A 21392-nucleotide genomic window follows, 5' to 3' on the forward strand; every position below is an offset into this window, starting at 1 on the left:
TATGTTTTTATAGCAACTTTTATCAAAGGATGCTGAAAAGACATCATCACAAATTTCTCTGAGCTTGGATGAAGTTGTAGCTCCATTTGGCACCTGACATGTGGGAAAACAAAGAGGAACAGTTGACTTTCCCAGAGCAACAATTAGACCTTGCTTACAGAAAATAATTTGCAATGGTTTAATTCAGCTCACACAAGCTCCTTTACGAACTGTTCTACTGTGCCTGCAGACATTTTAGTCCTAAATCCATTTAAAATCAACTCCAGGTAAGCTGAACCAAACTTAGTTTCTACTGATACGCAATGGTCTACACAGCTTTTTGCAATGGCTTAAATAAATCCTTTCAGTTGATCAAACTTTATTCTATGATGTTGCAACCATGTGTGCAAAAGAAAAATGTTATATAGCGTCTAGGGGATCAGCAAGATTTAAGTCCAAGTCTCTGCTGCGTCAGACTTCTGCCAGGACCTCGGGTGAGCTGTATAAACCCAGGCCTATAAGGGCATTCCACGCGATGGTCTGTCACTTGCAGCAGACCGGCACGTCTAAATACGTTGCCTCTTCTTGCCTTGGTTTCTTCTTTGCATACAGGAAGCAACAGCATTGCCCTCCCTCACTGAAGTGCTGTGTGGATGGGTAAGTCACAGATGGTATGATGTTTGTATAGCAAATGCAGAGTGGCCGTAAGACAGACAAGCCCTCAAACACTGGGTGAGCGTTATCTAGACATCTCGCACTTTCCTCCACTGCTTTAACCGTTAGACTACAGGCTCCCTTCCCAGCCTCTTCGCCATCTGCAAAGCCAGGCAGTTTGAAAGGTGGGTCAGGCCTCAGCAACAGGCTCGTAACATTTACTGTCACTGGATTGGGTTAATACCTGCAGTCTGTGTGCCCGCTGATGGCTTGCGACCTTTGCCTTTAGGAACTGGGGGTAACAATTCAACTTCCTCCTGAGGCATCTGGGCCACCTTCTGTAGAAATATCTTCTCCAGGGCTTGGGCCATGAGAACGATGTCATCTGTGGGCTGCAGAAAGAAGAATACAAGCCCATGCTGTATCATCCGCATATCAGAAGCGGAGAGGTTCAAGATCAGGTTTTGAAATCCCCAGTGACACTGCCCTTCAAATAAATGATGGTATGCAAACTCCAACAATAAACAGACTGGCTCTTCTCCCTCCTTCTCCCTCCTGCTCTTCTATTCTGGTCTAGCATGCAATAATTACAGCCTCTAAGTACGCTGCATTCAGAGAGTTATCAGGCCTTCCAGTAGGAGCCTCATAACTAGCATCCTGTGCAACAGCGTGGAAGCAGCAAACTGGAACAGATGAGCTGTCCTCCTCTGCTTGCCAGCAGGTCCAAGACGAGAGTGTAAACACATACTCTGTGGCTCAAACTAATTAATTTATTATTGTTCTCCAGTATGGGTCAACAATGACAAACCATTGTAGAAAACATAATACAAAGAATACAGGCTTTTAACAACCTAACAAAACAGCAAACAAGCCAAACCCAAAATAATAATAAGCAATCTAAAGGTGTGCAAGTATGGACAAGACATAGGCAGAGAACAGAGTCAGACTTCCTGAACTGCTCTCTGCTGCTAAGAGGTACTATTTACTGTTAGACAGCCAGTGCAATATGCAGCACTAATACCCCACATAACACCTGCAAAGCACTGCACAAACTTTAGCTCATCTTAAAGCATTCCTAACTGGAAATAAAAGGAGTAAAAACTTGCTACATAACCCCAAAGCAGAAATCTACCTATAATTAAAAGGCACATTTGCCATTTTAACTAGTCTGGGGGAAGAAAGACACAGCATAAAGACAGCTTTGTGCATTTCAAGTAATGTGGTTGCAATTAGTGGCATTTCAAATCCTTGCAAGGAGGGCCTGGAGCACAGCGGAGCTGGCCCGGTTCAAAACCTGCACTGTAACAGCTGTAGGTGGGTCTTTTCTAGGCAGTGCCCCAGCTAAACACTTCTCTGGGCTCTTTACCTTGTTATAAATGTAACAATTTGTAAACATGGTGTTGAAATCCTGCATACATTCACTGGCGCTCCAGTAATAGTTATGTTCCAGGCGCTTCTTGATCGTCCCCATGTCCATGGGGTTTTTTATTATTTTGTGATAATCCTGTTGGAGAAACAGGAAAGACGTTACATCTCCTGATATGCGGAGTGTTGTTCCCATCTCCCTCTAGTCCCAGCTTTCTCCTCATTCCCACTCCCAAAAAACACATCCCCCAAATTTTTGTGGAAATCGCAAATATCATCCCTGCTTTCATTTATTTTCTGATTTGTAGCCTTTGAGTCTATCATTATTATGAACTTGACTACAAAGCACAAGAACTCCTTCCACAACCACCAACCTTCCACAACTCCCCCCAACACGTGCTCAAACACACACACAAAGGGCTACTTGGACATTATCAGCTTTTTATAAATACAGCTGGACTGGGAAGGCACTAAGAGTAACATGCAGAGGAAAACACGCTTTCTGAGCAGCTCTCCCGGGAAGCTGTTTGCAGCCTTGACACCCCTAGACGAGGCTGTAGGTGCCATTTTGGATTGTGCGGCAGAGTGGAAGGGTGTCGCACTTGACAGCTAGACCAGCACCGCAGCGGCACGCTTCGTGCTCGCGTGGGACCAGAAGTCGGGGCAGCGGGGCTGGCGCTAGCTTTGGCAGGGCGTCAGTTTAACAGCAGACTAGCTGCAATTTGGGAAACTGCATTTCTGCCTCCCTTTGTAAAAGGCTGCTTTTGGCACATACAGAAATTTATCAGTGCCAGCACTGGCTAAGACTGCTAAAAGTTTCAGTCTCTCTTTTAAGTTCATTTCAGCCCTTAAAAGGCTTCCACATGTTAACACCATTTCTCTCCGGGCTGGTCTCAAGCATCTGTACAGGCTGTATTTAGCCTGGAGACGCTCTAGGCACGCAAGGTTATACGCTGTGATTTTCTCATTCTGGAGAAGAGCAGCAAGCCCTCTTGCTGCACACACGCGCGAAGCCACGTACAGCCCCTGGCCGCTCTCTGAGCCCAACCCTCAAGCATGACCCGAGACACCAGTAGTTCCAGGCGAGGCATGCTAGGGCAGAAAAGGTAATCCTGCTGGCTACTGGGCTCGTGGCACATTTAGGCCAAACGTGAAAAATAACTAGTCTTCCAACAGACTCCTCCTTTACATTTTCTGGTAACCTGCCCTAAAACCACCTCAAAATGCCTCACTGAGAAACTAAATCCAGAAAGAGATGACACAAAGGAGCACAGACATAGAGAAATATTATAAAGGTGTTAAGTGTTTTACTCTTTTGGCTAGCACTTTAAGCAGTACCCATCAACAACATTACAGAGTTCAAAAGACTCCTGATCCAGTCCATAAAACTGGGTTATAACCTGCGGTAACTGGAGCTCTCCTGACCTTATATCCCAGAACCATGCTCCCTCGAATCCTACGTGCAACCCTCTTGCTCAAAGCAGCCAGAGTTAATGTGCAATGGGCTGCCTGGCTGAGCCGAGAGCAGGGCAGACAGGGGGGCGGTGGTGTCCGTATTTACGTGAAGCAGGTAGGTGGGGGTATGCCTCCACTGCTGAGTTTTTACACTTACAGACCCCTCTGAAGAGGTGAAGAGCATGTGGCTCTGTTGTCTGGAAGAAAACAGCTTAGTAAACTTTGGTCATTTATGAATAACCAGGCTATATCTTGTACTATCTGGTCTGACAGAGACAGGGTATATATTATATATCATCAGGCACAGGAGGCAGACAGGTAAATGCAACCATTCTGTTCTTTCTACTTCCAGTACAGCATTTGAAAATATCTAGCTCCACAGTATGCTCGGTAATTAGCTTTTCCTGTCTTCCTCAACACTGAAGTCAGTGGCAAATCCAGGAAAGCCTTTTGGAAACACAAGTTATGTTGGGCCCAATGCCAAATGCTCAGAAGAGCGTGGGCTTCAAGGCTCTCACTCAAATGGGACAGAGGTGGGATAAGGGGTGAAGACACATAAAAGTAACCAGAGGTAAGCTACAAACAAAGCACTATGCTTCAGATGCTCTAAAGACAGCTTGCCTGTGTGCTCTTCTCATCCCTCACTAAGTGAGAAGTAGTTTTTTTTCCCTTCAGAGACCTGCACCTCTCCAGCTCTGAAAAACACCATCTTCTAATTCAGTGAGTCTAAGAGTATTCAAGGAAATCCCCAGAAGTAACCTAGCCATTCTGATCCAGTGATCAGAAAACTGATCTCACTAACACAAAGCCTTCTAAGAACAGAATACGGAGAAGACGACGATAGACACGTACCGGCAAATTCAATTTAATTGCATCAACAGGTTGGTAGAAAGGCCAAGCAAACTGATGCTTCCACAAGGTCTTTACCACAACATTTTGCATATATTGCAGTTGGTTGGTTTTCCGGCCAGGCTTATTAGGATTAGTGACCTCCGGAGGCGGCGGATTGACAGGGCCCTGAGGAGCCTGGATTGCTGATGTGACTGTCGACATTTTCCTGCTCTTGCTCTCACTCGCTGTCACAGCAGCAGCACCTGGGAGATTTTCTTTCTTCCGTTATGCTCCCTGAATGGGACTGACATCCCATTTCCAGGGTCCAACCATACAACCTAGATCAAATGAGAGGAAGAGGACAATGTGTAAATACAGATACTTACTTGAAGTAGGCATATTAAGATACTTCTGCTGTTGATAGCGTTTGAACGCAGGCTCTTTACCCCATCTGCTTCATTCGCTGTAACACACTTTATCTTGTCAATGGGCACAGTTCAAGTACCAAGAGACAGTGGAACAGCAGTTCCCAAACTCAGAGCCTGCAGAGAGCCAGTAAGCTTCACAGGACTAGTTCTTGCTTTATCTGGCTCACAGAGCATCTTCGTGCAAAGGAAACACATGGGGTAGCATAAGAACACGGTTAGGGAATACAGTTCGGATGTAATGGAGGGACTCCCATGAATGCACTGATCCAAGCTAGAAAATCCATAGCTTGCAGCTCCACGTAAACTTAACTGCATTGTCTCCAGATCCATGCTGGCAGGCACTGAGTCAGCTCACAAGTCTCTACACTGGTGCAATGGTTAGTCTAAAATCCCATAACCAAGAGTGGACGACAGCCGTCAGAGGACCTTGATCCAGAGAAATGAAAGAAGGGGCAGAGGGAGGTGCTGTGAACAGTTGCGAATAAAAGGTGTCACCAGAAACATCCTAACTGGAAGTGATCTGCACTTTGAACCTCAAATGTCTTACTATGTCCCTTACTACATGTACCTGACTGGGCCCTCAGTTTCATATGGAAGCCTCAAGATACAGGCTCAATATAAATAATAATTAATATTATATCCCATGACCTCGCTAAGAGAGCATTATCACGCTCTCTCTTAAAGGCACATATGAAATACAGAATATACAAACTGCATTATTGTATTCTATTTTTTCCCCAGCAAACTGCAGGGAAAAAAAATGGTCTAGTATCACTGTGTCTTGTATGCCATATGGTAAACAGCTTTGCTATGTCATCTTCCATAAACATTTGATATTTCAATCCACATCAGAACTGTAGCTACTCTCCTCACGGCAAACAGACCACAATCACTTTCTAGAAGCAAATTATTTCAAATATGTTCAGAAAGCCACACAAATACTCTCACTGACACAGGCTTCTTGGTTGCACAGAGAAACATGAGCAGAGACAGAAGCTGCAATAATACAGGAAGAAGGAGAGAGCAGTAAGACATCCTAGGAAAAAACCCAAAAACCTCTTTGAGACATCCCTAATCATCTCTACTGAATATCTAGACTAAAGATAGAACATCAACTTACCCTTTGAGTTGCTGATTAGATGATGGCAAAAAGTAAACACATACCTAATTTGGGGGAATTTTACAAAAACAGATGTGTACAAACATAAACAGATCTGCAGCAGAGAGGGATGTTTAAATATCAGTCTTCTCAGGCTTGCCCAGGTAGTGAAGGCATTTGCATTCCGGAGGCGAGCTGCTGCCCCAGCAGCTCCGTAACTAGGAGAACACGCCGGCACCCCAGTGACATTGTGGCACAGGGAACCACGCCATAAAGCGGCCGGTGCTCCGCGTGCCACAGCTATCAGAGACACTTGAGTGCTCCAGGAGCTGCGGCAAGGGTGCACCTTGCCATGGACCAGTTTGGCTTGGCTCATAGGTGTCCCTGGCTCCAGAAACCAGATCTGGTTTATTTTCTTAGAGTTAATTGTATAGGTAATTTTTTATAGTGCTTCTATGGAAAATGAAATTGTTAAAAACCTAAAACAAATCCGTCTGTGAGTGCGCGCGCTTAAGCCTGCAGGGAACAGACAAGACCAGTTATGACTCTGCCATTGTCCATTCACGAGACCCATCATATTCCAAGGATGTAGAAAAAAGCAGAGATGACAGTAGGACTTTCTTGTGCCATATACATGGCACAAGTATAGATCCAGAATCAGGCCTCTGGTCCCTATTCTTTGGTAACTGAAGAGCCCAGCTTAGTACTTCAAAAAGGACTAGTCTCTGTTCCCCAGCCCTCTCGTCTGATCGTGCTGGCTGTGTTGCTGTTGGCAGGCAGGGTGACCACCAAAGAGCCAAGAGGGATGCTGGCAACCTCTGGACAAGGAATTTCAAAACTAGGATGCTACTTGGGATTTCAGATTTGGAAGAACCTGGGGAAGCATTTTCTCCTGATGCTCCATCAACTCAAAGCAGCAGCAGAAATATTGCAAAATACAATCTCCAGACCAAGGGGGGGAAATTATTAAAGAATTAAAAAGAAGAGAAAAGATAATTGGGAAGGTTCACTCAGTCTCCTTCTGGGCAGCTCGCTGCACGGATTTCAGACCCCAAGGCCATCATCCCAGTGTACGCAATGCTGACTGCAGGCCCCTGGTGACCACCATTGAAGCGTTTTGTTTGCTGTCATCTTGATTAACAAACTGAATCCAATGCAAGGATTGATAGGAAATAAAACACCCACAGAGAGCAATTGCTACTGCTGTAGGGCATTTCAATCACAAGTTTGAAACTACGCAGTGTAACTTAAGTCTTCCCTTTAAATAACCTAAGGTTAAATACAATAATTCTCTTTTCATTTGAATGTCCTGATGTCCTCCTACCTCTCGAACTCCATTTGATACAGTTTTTTTTTTTTTAATTAATTTTTATTACATCACAGAACTATAATTTAAAAACCCCCAGATCTAGCTCCTGCCTCTCCCAAACTCCCTCTCTGACCTTAGCAAAGTCCTTTAGTATCTTCACACCACAGCTCCTCGTCTGTGCCACAGAGATAGTGACAGTTCCTTTCTGCCTTCGTCTGCTCCGCCCAGCCAGCCTGCAAACTCCGAGACATGCACTGCCTCTTCATGTGCACATTTTGATCATCAAGCTTAAACGAGGCTTGTACAGTCCACGTAAGAGAAGCATGTAACAGTCATCAGGGACACAACTCAGAAAGGATTTTAATTAAGAACATTACCAAAAGTAGGAGGGGCAGAATCATGACAGCCAACTCAGCTTGTCCACTGACAGCTGATCCTCTTTAACTTGCATGCTCCAACTCATTGGGTATTACAACCAAAGGTGGCTACAAACCCCAAACCTCTTAGCAGCACTGACATTGAAATGCTGGATCCTGCAGCTGAAAGACAGGAATAGCTACCTGGGCTATCTCAGCAGCACTGGAAGTATCTGTTCCTGGCATAAATACAGCTTTAATGTGCATGTGCCTCACTGCACCCTTTTAATCCTTGGTCCCTCAGCTTCCTCATCATTTGACGGGGAAGCTGCTTTGATATCAGATTATTTCTTAATTTTTAAAACTGAAAATTTGTTTCTACATCCATTCCTTTACTTCTAAAGTTTCAAAATAATATTCTTTTTAAGAATGTAAAAAGCAGGATTATGGGGAATCTGGAAGCTGAGGGTGCAAATGCTTTGTAAATGTCCAGAAGTGTATGACATTGAATTCAGAGAGGCCATGGCCCTGCCTGAGAAATCTACTAGTTGTCAGACCTCATTTATCAAATGAGAAAAGCGAGAGGCATGACCATCTGACATCCCAGCTTACCACACAAATCATCCAACATGACACTTAAGTAGACTCACACACAACAACCAAGCAAGCTTACACAAACTGTCCCATAACTACAAGTGGAATCAAAATACACAGCTCTAGTCTAACCACTTCAGCATCTACCGAAATTGCATTAGTATCAATAATTATTTAAACTATTAGGGAGCCCAGCTGTGAACCAGGACATCACTGTACAAGGTGCCGTACAAGCGTGGAACAAAGACTGCCAAAACCAGCCTTGGCACAGACATCACGTGCATCTCCCGGTGAGGGCCTAAGGTTGGAGTTCTTTTAGCCCTGGAGTAATAACTTCTTAAATTCAAATCTTTAAATAACTACTTATCCTGTTCCTCAGACCTGTAATGTTCATGTAACAGAAGCTGGTTTTGATTCTTCTGGCTGCACATGTACAGTTCTGATATTACAAATTTAAAGTACACCTTTTCTCTGTCTTACGTGAAGAGTGTACACTGCTTCCCACATTGTGCATTTCTCCTTCTTACTCATCCCAGTCTGAGATGATAACTAAAAGCAAACCCCAAACCCAAACTCTCAAATAAATCTTGCTTCTCTGCAGTTCAAGTCTGTCCTTTTGTGCTAAGTTGCAACCTCAGTGCGGCATCCAGCAAAGCTACAGGGTTTGGCTTATTCCTCAGCCAAACCAGTCATCAAAAAAAACCCAGCTAGGTTGGAAGGATTTTTTCTTTAAAAAAAAAAACAACCAAACCTTTTCTTCCATTGAGTTGCTTGGATGGGTCAGTCAGCGGAGAGACAGTTGGCAGAGAGCAAACGTGTTAATAATTCCCTGTACTAGCAGGATGACATTCTACTCAGCTGATGCAGCCCACAGACTGTCTGCAGTGGTGGAGACTATTTTAAAAGAAGCTATAAAGCCCCATGAAACGTGCACTGTGCCAGTAAGCCTGCTGCTTCAGCTAACGGTTCTGCCACTTCCTTTGGCAGTGCCAAACATTTAACGGATGGCTCACTCCCTTGCTGCTGTTCAGGCAGTACAGGATGGTATTTGTTTTGATTGCAAAATTAGGAGGTAGCAACCTTTATGTTAGCATGTGAGCCCAGCAACTCTTTTTTTTCCCCCGCTTGGTATACTATTTCTGCATGGCGACTTGGACACTGATCAAAAACTGGCGCAATTCCAGCCAGAAACAGCAACATAAATCTTCCCATCAGGGAAAATTATCAAGTTGAAGAGATGTGCCTTGACCTCATCTTTATCTCCACATTATTATTTACACTACAGTAGCACACAGAGGCTGTGCAGAGACCAAGGTCCCTCAGCGCTTAGCACTCTGCAGACAGTGTCTGCGAGCTGGCGCTCACAACTCACGCTACAGACCGTGGTGAAGTGACCTGCCCAGGGCCACCCGGCGAGCCCGCGGCAGAGCCGAGAGCAGAGCCCTGAACCCCGGCCAGTGCCTAGCCCCGGTTTCGTTAGTCAGCCCGTCAGAGAAACGGCACCTCCGAAGCAGCGCTGCTCACACAGGCGTGAAAGGCAGCGACTGAGCCTTTCTGAAGGCAGGACAGAGCCAGCAGCCAGAATCGCACTGAGAAAGCAAGGCAGCTGGAGCAGGCATCCTCACGCTGCTGCTCCAAGCATTACTCCCTCGCATAGGCTCCTTGCAGCCACCAAAGCAGACGCTCAGTCCCTTCTTCCCTGACAGCAGCAATAGCTGGAAGCTTGGTCAGATTTGCCACCATATGCTGCTCCCCACCTGAGAGAAGCAGCAGGCCCACCATTATCTTGCCCAGACTTTCTTACAACTGCAATAGAGGGTTAGCACACTACTACTATCCCTCAACACAAACTTAAAGTCAGATAAGAGTATGAACAGAAGGTAGTTGTACCCATTTCATTCTACAGTGGGCTACACCACCACTCTTCCAGGCTCCTCAGAAAGAAACAAAGCTGGTGGATGTCCTCCTTTTCCTCCTACTCCTTTCCCTTCACAGCCCCATACAGGAATTAACCTTCAGTCGGCTCTCACTACTTACTAACTCCATGTCAGCAGGGATGTTCAAACTCAAGAGATCTGCCATTTGAGACCAAGACTTGAGGACAGATGAGTTGCTTTATCAGCCAACGCTGCCTTGGCAGACACACGCACGCTATACACAATATGTCACCCCCTCAAGACCTGGGGATGAAGCTTTTGCACTTGGCTTCACTGCAGGAAACAGGAATTTGGCTTGTGAGTGCCCCTATGGCACGCTGCAGCTTTGCACTCTGAAAGTCCATTCAGCTGTCCTTGTTGTCTCCCACATCATTAATTCCACACATCAGAGATTTCCTTTTCATGCATATTATTTTGAGCACAGCCTCAATAACATCCCAAGACTGGGAGATGCAACTCTGTCCTTAACTTACCTCTGCATGAGGGAGGGAAAAAGATCACAGAAGATTAAGTCAGTTCCTTGGCTTTTGACTTGGTTAGTTTAATGCTCATCAGATTATGCAGATGCATTTCCCACCCTTGGTCTCTCCTTGGCTATGATAAGAGCAGGTGTTTCCTCAGTAAGGAGCCTGTGGGTTCCTAACCAGTACATAAGAATCAGCAAGAAGTAACTGGTAATTTCAAGGGCCTTCAGTTCTGATACATACTCAGTGCTCCCTGCAAATCAGGCTGCTTTAAGATGTCTCACATCATGCCTTCAAACTCAGGGTACCCAAAAGCCACTTTATCTTGACTATAAAAGCACTGGGAACTTTTATAAGCACTATTCTAAGCACCTCAAATAAAACGATGGTCTTTCTGATAATTACAGGCCAGATTATTTCTCTCCAAGTTGCTAACGCCACAGGAAGCGCCTCCTGATCAAGTCTGAGCAAGAATTCAGATGCATGTCACATACCTCCTGCAACACCCAAATCATATGGGGCTCAACTGCTTTCTAAAGGCTGCAGTTTTGCACAGGGAGTGATGTTTTACACTATAACAAGTTCATTTTCATAGCTTTGAATTTGCTTTTGAGAAATGTCTACATCACCGGCCTCAGTAATGGATTACGTACAGTTGATCTTGTTTTGGAGTGGGGAAAAGGACAGAATGACCTCTGGACATTTCTTGCAGCCCTACATGTTGTGGTCCTCTGAAAACATGGAGGCATATTTTAACTCGGACATATGTTGGTTTTGTGCAAGCTCCTGAGTTACACACAGTTTTGTTAACAAGGCTACAGGAGGAAGGAAAAGTGGGAGTGGTTAAAGAGCCTACTCCGTGTTGGATTCCGGACTGGAGGAGTCCAGCCAGCTTTGAGACCTGACTCTGCAGTAAGGACTGGACTGAGATTTCTGAAATAATTTTTCTGCACTTGCAAAAAGTCTTCCAGGAAGTAGTTCAGCAAATTAACTGGGTGACCTATAATGAAAATGTTAACAAACACTTAGTTGTAGCAGTGGAAATAAGCATCTATGAACAGGTTTCAGAGTATGTAAAAGCAGCTGGTGGCTTGCACATCGGCACTCTGGGAAGACAGAGTCAAATCAACAGGATGGGAACGGGTAGGTGCTTCACAGGAAAATGCTCGTTGTTGTGCCTCTCACAACAAGATACGCCAATTATACCTGTATGGCAATGGGGAAAAAAAAAAGTGTTGGGCTGTTTCAGTCTTCATTTTCATAGCAGAGATTTGGCAGAGAAAGGGAAGTGTTTGGGAGAATCACAAGCCTAGGCAGAGTCTGCTCGTGCCATTTCTTCCTAGAGGGGAAAGGTGGAGATGCAATGAAATTACCTTGCATGACCCACAGGGTTGAACCCACAACATCTCATAATCAGAGGAGGAGCCAGAGAGAAGCCAGGCAGTCAAGGTTTACAGAGAAAGGAGAGGAGGTGAACCTGCTTCTGAGCGTACGCTCTCTCTTACCTAGTGCACTGCAACACACTGAATGCTTATTTGGCAATTCCTAGCACTTGCAGGGGTTACTGCAGTCCCCCAAAAGCGCATGTGCAACAGAAGTGCTGCAGCCTTGGACATTAGGCAAAAAGGAAGCGCTGGGAAGGTGCTGGCACGTGGCCACACACCATAGGAGCTCCCAACAGGTCAGGAGCAGGATGGGGGACCTAGGGGAGGCAGGAACATGGCTGAAGGCACACTGGAAGTCTGGTATAAACCACAACACAGACAGCAACTCAGTCCTCCTCTGTGATTCAGCAACCACTTCAAGCCCCATCCTGCAAAGCGCTAAGCACCTTTCCCCTCTCAATAAGTTGCGCAGTTTCTGTGGCTCAGTGCCTCTCCACAGAGGGTTTTGCAGACTTATCACCTACAAGACACAACTAATTGGTCAATCAAGATAAATCTCTTTCTAAGGAAGGTTTAGGCAAAGACAGAAACAAAACTCAAGCTCTCCACACTTTTTGGCCCCTCTACCTGGGTCAACTCCTTCTCTAGCTGTCCACGAGGGAGAGAGAAAATGACAAAGGAGGTTAAGTGCTAGATATCTGGGGTTGGAGAATTTATTCAGACTGATCAGACTTGTGGATGCTCCCATTGTTGCAGTTACAACAGCTATGATAGCTGATCTAGTCAATGCTACCCAGCCCTGAAGATACATCCTCTCACTGCAGGATTGCTGCAGAACGGGATCCCAGCTAGGGAAGTCCCACTGTACAAGCATAAGGTGTGCAAGAGCATGGAGATCTTGTTCTCCTTCCTCATGTTTCCTAAAGCACCACAAAAAATAAATTGCAGCCTAGTCAAGAAGAGGAATCTCTTCATTAAAGTTGGCCAAGGAGGGGAAAAAAGTTTGATGATCCCAAATTCAAACCTTGCTGATGGGCATAGCAAAAGACTCTACAGACTCGGTCACAATTTCTTCAGACTGGCCAATTCTGCAAATTCAGAACTGGAATAAATGCTGTCTACTGGATGCCTTCTTTGTTATTCCACCTCTCAAGGTTTCTGGTATTATTATCACTTTAAACTTCACAGATGGACAGAATCTACTGTCCATCTACTCACCCTTGCTTGTGCATTCAAATCCATACTTCAAGACCAATCAGAACTACAAATCCATTTGCTCACTTGGGCTTGAACCGCAGTCACCCTTTATTAGCATCCTTCATGTCAGCATTCCCAACTGCTCTTTAAGTGGGAGACTGAAACTGGCTTGGTCACCATCCAGGCTTGGTCACCATTTTTGTTGCCATGCAGCAACACACAGAAAGGACAACCACGCACCAGACACTGTATGAGGACAGTATGCGTTGTAGGAGACTCCAGCCTCTGCTCATGACCAAAACTGCAAGTGGGATGGGACGATGGAATAAAAGCTGGAGCCTGACTGATTGCTAGGGCAATGAACTGACAGGTTGAACACCTCGACTTAACCATGTTTCATCAGGATGTGCCTAGAGACCAACTGCACTATGACCAAAAGGCTCCACTGCCCTGACCAGGACCAAGCACAGTGCAGCATGCACGGAGTCTCTGCCCTGAGGAGTGAGCAGTCCAGACAGGCCAGGAAAGAGGCACAAATTGGTAAAAATGTAGCGGTCTTAAAAAGAAAAACTAAAAATTAAAAAAAAAAAAAAATCACAGCACAGGTCAGTACCACAACCCACCTCCTTCAAGGCTCTGTCTCCTAATTCCCCGCTGTTCATCTATTACTTTACACCCTACCTTCTCCAAAGCATGACTTATCCAACACACGATACTACTGCCGATTCATCCTGTGACTCCAGAAATCAGTTTTGCCAATTTCAGGTCAGCAAACCATATTTCAGTCAAATCATGTAAAACAAAACAAACCATACTCTGGCACTGACCCAAGTTTCAAATGATACGTGCGTAAGAGAAACATTTAGGTACACTCATTAAAGCATAACGTGGCAACACCCGCACAGGCTTCAGAACTCCTAATGGGATTATTGTACATTTACACCCTCACAGGGTTCTCTTTTTCTGCTTTTTAAAGGATATGATCTGCACAGTTAAACATTCACGTTCTGAAAAAGAGAGTCTGCCCTTCCCCTTTTTAATCAGCATAGGGTACTCTGTGTACTTTTACAGTATAAGAAAAAAACCTCAAACTCGCTTAGTTTGATTCAGCGTACAGTGAATAAATTACACAGTCTTTTCACAACAGGTTTTGTCATGACTGTTTCTTTTTCTGCACTTTGATTTCCAACAAGAGATATTATTGGACACAAAACATTTTGAAGAAAACGCAAAAAACAAAAACAAAAAATCAAGAGCTCGAATACTTCCCTGCTGGGCAGAGCACCTCCAAGCTTCTGTTATACCTGCAAAGAATTACGAAGAAGACAGCTACAAAACAGCATGCTGACACCTCAGCTCAGCTCTTAACACCCTATGCTGTAGGCTTGTCAGTTCCCTACTTGTAAAATGGGGATACGAATATTTCCACTACCATCAACAATTGAAGTAATTAGTCTTTTCCCATGCGTTTATACATTAATTCCCTCTCAGTGTTAGGGTTATACCAAATTTTAAGAAAAAAAACCCCAAACACACAGAGGAACCTGTATTTACAAGGTGTTCAAATACCATAACTTAGGTCTCTGGAAACACTTAACTGTTCTTTACTAAGTACAACGCTAATTGTCATTTGAAGAAACTGCAAAGCTAAAAGTGCCATCTGCTTTATCCCTTTCCCCATACTGCAGTGCTCTTTAAACACGTTTCTAAAAGATAAACCACAACACCCAAGAGGTCCTTCGTGACACCTGTTTGGGACAGGGGTTGAGATACAGCCAAATTCCACTTCCAACTGAATTTAAGAGGCTACATGTAACAGGAAGATTACCTCCTCTTAATGAAACTAAGTACAAAAAGTATTCTGAGCAAAGTAAAATACAGAGCCCTTGCAAATAGCATTCGATTCCTATGTATTACCTATTTAAAGGACTGTTTTCTGCTCGGTGTACCTAATAATCTACACTGCATTTCTCCCTTACATCGCTAGTACTGCATGGCCACATCTCAGCATTATTAATATAATTTACACGTGCTACAGATGTTATCCTTAGGGGCAGCTCCATGCAAACATCGACAGAGAAGACAGACGTCTAACAAACAGACACAGATCCGTATGTTAACTTTTTAGAGCCATTTCACAGTGCATAGCAGAGCCATCAAAGTGATTCATTAGAGAAAATACCTTCCTTCATCAACAGACCTCCCTTGCACACTTCTTGTGCTCCAACGCTTTCTCCTACTCATTTTTTCAATTTATTTTTATATATTAAAATTATTAGAGTTAGTATTTTGAAAAACAACGGATTTGTTTTAGGACAAAAAGCATTACAAGTGTAGTAAGAACGGATGAGCTGCCACTCGTTTAAATCATGCTCTGGTTTACAGCTACAGCACTGCAACTTTCCCATGCAAAGTCCACCTAAGTCAGTATATGACAATCAAGTCAGTTTAAGGGGACGAACAATGAAATGAAAGTGATTGAATTACCATGACATAAATACACTACTTGTTAGCTGAGCCACAGTAACATTATACTTGGTAATGGCGCAGGGTAAGTACACCCACCCACCAAGTTAATTATTGCAGCTTAGCCGACAGAGGAGCAGTAACTCGTTAGACTGCAGTAGCCCTTCCATTTATGACCACCACTCATCCCCTACACATGCTCCCCTGAAGGGGTGGCACCGACTTAGCTTTATCTGTTTCCAAACCAATTTAAGGCCCTTGTCTTTGAACAAGCATGTTGTTCCAGAATAACTCAATGTGTTAACTTAAAGCAAACATTGCCAAACAAGTGCAAAAGGCTGTATGTGGTCTGCTATTTCAGATGAAAAGTGCCTCGCTGATTTTGCTAAGGTTGACTAGATACATGAATTTGCTCAGCTAGGAAGGAAGTTGCAGGTCAGCTAAGGTGTGAATAAACCGTGATAGCTAAGCTGCTGTCGCTCCCTGAGAGGGCATCAAAGCAGCTTCCACTGCCTGAGTTTATGCATCTGATTTAAACTCCCAAACAGCATGCGAGAAAGGGAAAAATTTGGATCTTAGAGTCTATTACCCCTCCCTATGCAGGGCGCAGAGGCTGCTAATTCGGGGGAAGAGGGGAAGGTGCTCCCTGCTGCCTAACACACCCGAGGCAGGAAGGTGGTCTCCCTCCACACACCCAGAGGAACACCGCTTTCTCCACGAACCGCTCGGGGCAGACAGACAGACAGGCTCTTAACAGGAGGAGCTAAGCGTCCCCACACACAGCTCCTGCTGAGAGCACCCACGGCTTATCTTCCTGCGCAATGAGAACAGACAAGCCCTAAGCCTCTCTTAAAGCTCCTGCATATGGATGAAGTTCAAGTCAAAGGAAGTACAACCATGACAGTGTGGACACAAGTATCCTAATTTATTCCCGTGTGGCTTGTTCCTGCCCGGGAAATGAACACACTTTCAGCACACAGGCTGATCCATAGTACCCACACTCAGACAAGTACTGACTCCAGCAAAGTCTGAGGGGAGCATACGCTTTTTGACACTCTTGAGGAGCTGCGCTTTAACGCTATTTCACAGACCATAAACTGAACTGCTTGCAACTTCTCTGTTGATGCTAACGGCAATGCTTTCCAACAAGGACTAGCGCTCTCCATTATACCCACACACAATTCTTACGCATACAGTACAGAATACACGAGCTCAGCGTATCAGTTTCACTACAGCCCACAGCACAGTTCCTAAACCAGCCTTGGAAAGCAAGAAGGCTACGTCCTACATCCCCTCCCAGCAAAACAGCGTGGTACTGCAAACTTTGCGCTTGCTTACAGCCAAACCTATTGACCCGTGCAGTTTTAGAAAACAGATTTCTCTTGGCATGGCCATATTGGTGGGTTGCGAGAAAGCGTGATCCCCAACCAGGTACCCTCCGTAATGTTACACGAGGATAAGTTAAGCAGGTGAAAAGACAAAGTTACACAAGGAAAAACGTGCCTTTCCTTCAATACAGGGTGGGTTTGGTTACGATGGGTGAGCCAGTCACACAAAGTGCATCTCTGCTCGTATATTTATGCCAGTGCATGAAGTCCTCCGCAAGGATATCAGTGCGGCTGTATCGGTAAAGTGCTCCAAGTGTAAACTTCAAAACTGGAACAGCTCTCAAGGCCAGGAAGGAAAACTGCGATCCTTTTCTGTCTCTGCCTCTCTCTTTTTAAAGGAAGGAGCAAACAGGATCATTCCCAAAGCAGACCGGTGTCAATCAGAACCAAGTCTAAATCTCAAAGTTTGAAGCTACATGGAATCAGTTCAGCCGGAGCATCTTCTTCCATATTGGTCCCCCATGCACAGGAATTTCACCTCAGATTGTCTTTGCTACACCTGTTCCATTGCTGGTGGAGAGGACAACGTTGAGCCCTGGTCCCAGCGAAGGAGTAAGACACTCAAATAAATCTTCTCCTCTGCCCAGGTTATCCACGTTGCTGAAATACATCCAGACACGATGGTGTCTTCTTATCAGACTCAAGCTGGAAAGAGACTGAGGCCTGGAAAGGCGCGAAAGGAATCCAAAATAGAGGCAAGTGTTTCTTTGGTTGGTATCTGATCAGTAAGACTGGGAGAAGGAATAAGGACTAGTAGAAAAAGCAGCACAGTATGGTAAATTTCCACATTGCTCTCCAGAAGAATTTAAATCCTTCCAACGCTGGCTTTAGCAACAAGTGGGTTAAAGAGTTAGTGCACCCCGAAGAAAGTTGTTCACCTCCAACAAGCACTAATGATTGACAAAAACACACTAATGTCGCAGTAAGATAGCATGGAACGAAAAGCTCGAGACAGACACATCCTTCCAAAATGTCCTGACAGCTCACTGAGCAGCACAGCAAACAATGGCTCCTTCCTAATTCCCAGAACTCTATTGCTTACAATGGTGTTCTGGGTTATTACTGGAGAATAATGTGGCAATTTAAAAAAAACCAAAACAAACCCAACAAAACAACACACACAACAAAACAAAACATACGGTTCTTGGTAATGATTGGGAAACCCACTGCGGATTAATGAATTTTGCAAATTAGCAAAGAAGGAGCGACCAGGATTAAAGAGAAACAATTAACCACACAGATGCAAAACACTCTTTGTTCATTTATTTAGCAAAGTGTCATTCTGTCTGCGCTGAAAGCACCTGATAGCTTACCAAAGTAGACAGAGAGTAATATATTTTGTAAAAGTAATTAAGCCTTTGAAACATGAGACCTCACTACATCACTCAGCTGCTGCTGAGGAGAGGGATTTGACTCCCGAGTTGTTTGTGCTGTCAACGAGAGCGATCAGGCTCCCAGATTACTCCAGGGAGAAGCAGCGAGATTCTAGGAGTGCGGCAGAGCTTGGCTGGAAACCAACAACCCGCTGCACAAGTGCCCTACCCAAAGTTAAGAGGTAAACATTAAACAGCATCTTTCAGAACGTGTACCAATTAAAAGGTGCATCTGTAAAAACTATGGGAAGCCCCAGCCTTCGCCAGGGCAAACTGCTTTACCTGTGTGCACTGCCTTCAGCTGACTGAGGCTCACAGGTCAGGCAGGCCGGATCCCCGGCCTGCAGACATGGTTTGTGGATACCAAGAACCTCCGGTAGGCTCCCCACCATTTTAGGAGATGACTGAAGGAGAAAGTTTTAACCACACAGTTCCTAACTCAGGAAAAAAGCATTTTCAAGATTAAGAACTGTGATTGAAGTCATTGTACCCAGTGCAGTTACAAGAGTGCAAAGAAACTAGCTACGAAGCCTACTGAAATACTTGCATTTGCAGACACTGACTAACGAAACCAGCCTTCTTCAGAGACAGATAGTGAAAGAGCACTGCTGCCTAGCATGCCTGCTGAGCTGGAACATCAGAATCTTCAACATGCTTTTCTTCTAAGCATTTTTTAAATGACAAGAACTAAAGTTTTTGAAAGCACCTCAGTGCTTAAATGACAGAAGTTTTATTTCCAGAAGCGATGGAGCCTAGTTTTTATTTGAAGTTAATGAAACTAACACTCCAAAGTCAGTTTCGAGAACAAGCCTCAGACACTTTACATTGCACATGCATTTCTTTTTAATTTAAACTCTGCATGCATGGGTCACTAAAACTAAAAAGCCTTTCATTGGAATAGCAACTGTCTCAGCACTGAGCACTATATAGGCAGCGACTATAGAAGACAATATTGCAATCAAGCTTATGCTGAACACTGAATAAGACAGTTACCCTCCGCCCAACCCTTTTATTAAGCATTGTCTCAAAGCACTAAATACATGCATGAGTGAGTATTTTTAACCAGTGTGGACTAAAGAGAAAGAAATATACAATCTTGGCATTTCTTCTTTCCAAGAAGGAAGGCTTTGAGGTCAGGAGTTACTCTGTTTCAGCAGGAGCCTCCCAGTGTATTATTAAAAACTCCCTAAACTTCTGTGCTAACAAAATAAGACACACAGCAGCCTGCTAGTGCTGGGATCCGCAGATTAGGAGAGGCAGGATTTCGCGTTTACAGTACACACAAGTGGCTGGGCAGTTGTAAGCAATACAGATCGGGTTTTTTTGCTTGTAAAGCAACCAGACTGCTTTGGGGATTTCTTGTTTGTTTTGATTGATGAATATTTATTCTGCACTTCTCACCCATATACTGCAGCACATATGGTAGTCACCAAGTCCTCTAATACCTTGACTTACCACCATGTGAATTAAAGACAAGAGTCAGCTGTAAACCTAAATTTCCAGTTTAATTTAAAGACACCCTCTCAGCACACTTACATATACTGAACGCATTAAAAATACTAACAAGCATATTAGAAAAACCACTTCTCTGTTCCCAGCAAGTAACAGCAGGTGTGCTTTGCTAATTGTGTTACTCCCTAACCTACTATTTACTAGTGTCAGGGAACTTAAGATGTAAAAAAAAAAAAAAAATATATATATATATATATATAAAAACATTTGAATTATTAGTGAAGCCATTGTATTTGCTTATCCAAAAAAGTTTATTTTAGTAACTTTTGATTCCTGAAGACATCAACAGAAAGGTATATCCACACTACAGAATTGTCACAGAACATTGAGCGTGAACCTTACAGAATGCATGCTCCACACTGTCAAAAGTCATTTCTGTAGGAAACACATTCCCTATTAACACCCTGCAAGACTGAACCACGTAGCTTAAAGACGCGCATGGATCTGCGACCTGAACACTACAGCTTTGTTTGAAAGTGAAACCAAGCAGGCTAGAAATAATGCTCTATCGCCCGTGCCCCAGGAGGTGCAAAAAGCAAACAAGTAGTATAAACGGAGGAAAAGTACGACTGAGTTTGGAAGTTTTACATTTTATTATCGGTAGCATTTTCTTTATAGCGTGACACTTCTATATATAAATCTGTGATCTGCGTTTCTTTTTACACCTATAAAGCATATCAAGTTTAGGCAACGAACCCTCGGTTTCCATTTATTTGCGAAAGTTCGGTAAACACCAGACACTGACACGAGCAAAGCGGCTGTACGTACAAGCATATACACAAACATACGCGCACGGCGGCGACGCGAAACGCGCGCTTTTCAGCGCAGGATACGCAGCCTGCTCAGACCTTTTCCAGCTCCCGAGCCAGCGACCCGGGCGGCGGCGGGGCAGAGGGAAATGGCCGGGAGCCGCCGGGCGCTCGCCCAGGGCGCGGGGCCGCCGTCGAGCCCCGCTCCGCGCCCCGCCGCTCGCCGCCGCCGGAGCCGGGGAGCCGCGCACCGCCGGGAGCGGGGCTTGCTGCTGCCTCGTCCCCCCCTCCCCGCTTATTGTTTTTTTTTTTTTTTTCCTCTTCCCCCCTTCTTTTTTTCTTTCTTTTTTTTTTTCCTCTTGTTTTTAAGGGCGCCTGCAGCCCTCCTCTTCCTCGCCCCTAATTTTCCCTTTCAAAAGATGGCGGGCAGAGAGAGCGAGCGAGGGAAAGCGAGCGAGAGAGGGGGAAGAAGAAGAAAAACAACAACAACAACAACAAAAAATAGGAAAGAAAGAAAACCCCTCCTGCGTGGGGACGCGGCGCTCCGCGGGGCCGCGGCTGCGCCCGTCCGGGGCGTCTTCGGGCGCTCGGCGAGAAGGGGAGGGGGGAGCAGAAGATGGAGAAGAAGCGGCAGAAGAAGAAGAAGAAGAAGAAAAGGGTGGGCAGGAGCGGCGGGGCCGGGAGGAAATCAATGGCCAGGCTGCAGCCGGCCCCGCCGCGCTTTGTTGCATTGTCGCGGCGCACAAAGGCTGCGGGGCCGCGGGGAGCGACGCGGGGCTCTCGCAAGAAGAAGGAGCAGAAGAAGAGAGGAGGGGGGAAAAAAAAAAAAAAAATCAGCATTGGCCTTTCCC

At 44.9% G+C, this 21392-nt stretch overlaps 1 protein-coding gene across 10 annotated transcripts in view; it reads right to left on the reverse strand.

Moving 5' to 3' along the window:
• The window catches only part of BRD3 (bromodomain containing 3), a 50838-nt gene that overhangs the window by 20212 nt on the left and 9234 nt on the right, over window positions 1-21392 (reverse strand). For 8 of the 10 annotated variants that reach the window (XM_087753464.1, XM_087753463.1, XM_087753467.1 and 5 more), the window contains 3 exons: window positions 4306-4622; window positions 2000-2137; window positions 878-1025 (listed from right to left, as the gene is read on the reverse strand). In XM_087753464.1, coding sequence (XP_087609590.1) covers window positions 878-1025; window positions 2000-2137; window positions 4306-4506 — 487 coding nt within the window. In that variant the 5' untranslated portion in view covers window positions 4507-4622. Of the gene's footprint in view, window positions 1-877; window positions 1026-1999; window positions 2138-4305; window positions 4623-5022; window positions 5139-21392 lie in introns of all 10 variants that reach the window. The other 2 variants (XM_087753465.1, XM_087753470.1) reach the window with 2 other exon arrangements.

This window comes from Nipponia nippon, unplaced genomic scaffold, assembly GCF_047370975.1.
Source record: "Nipponia nippon isolate SJK-2023a ecotype South Korea unplaced genomic scaffold, ASM4737097v1 scaffold_16, whole genome shotgun sequence".
NCBI lineage: Eukaryota > Metazoa > Chordata > Aves > Pelecaniformes > Threskiornithidae > Nipponia > Nipponia nippon.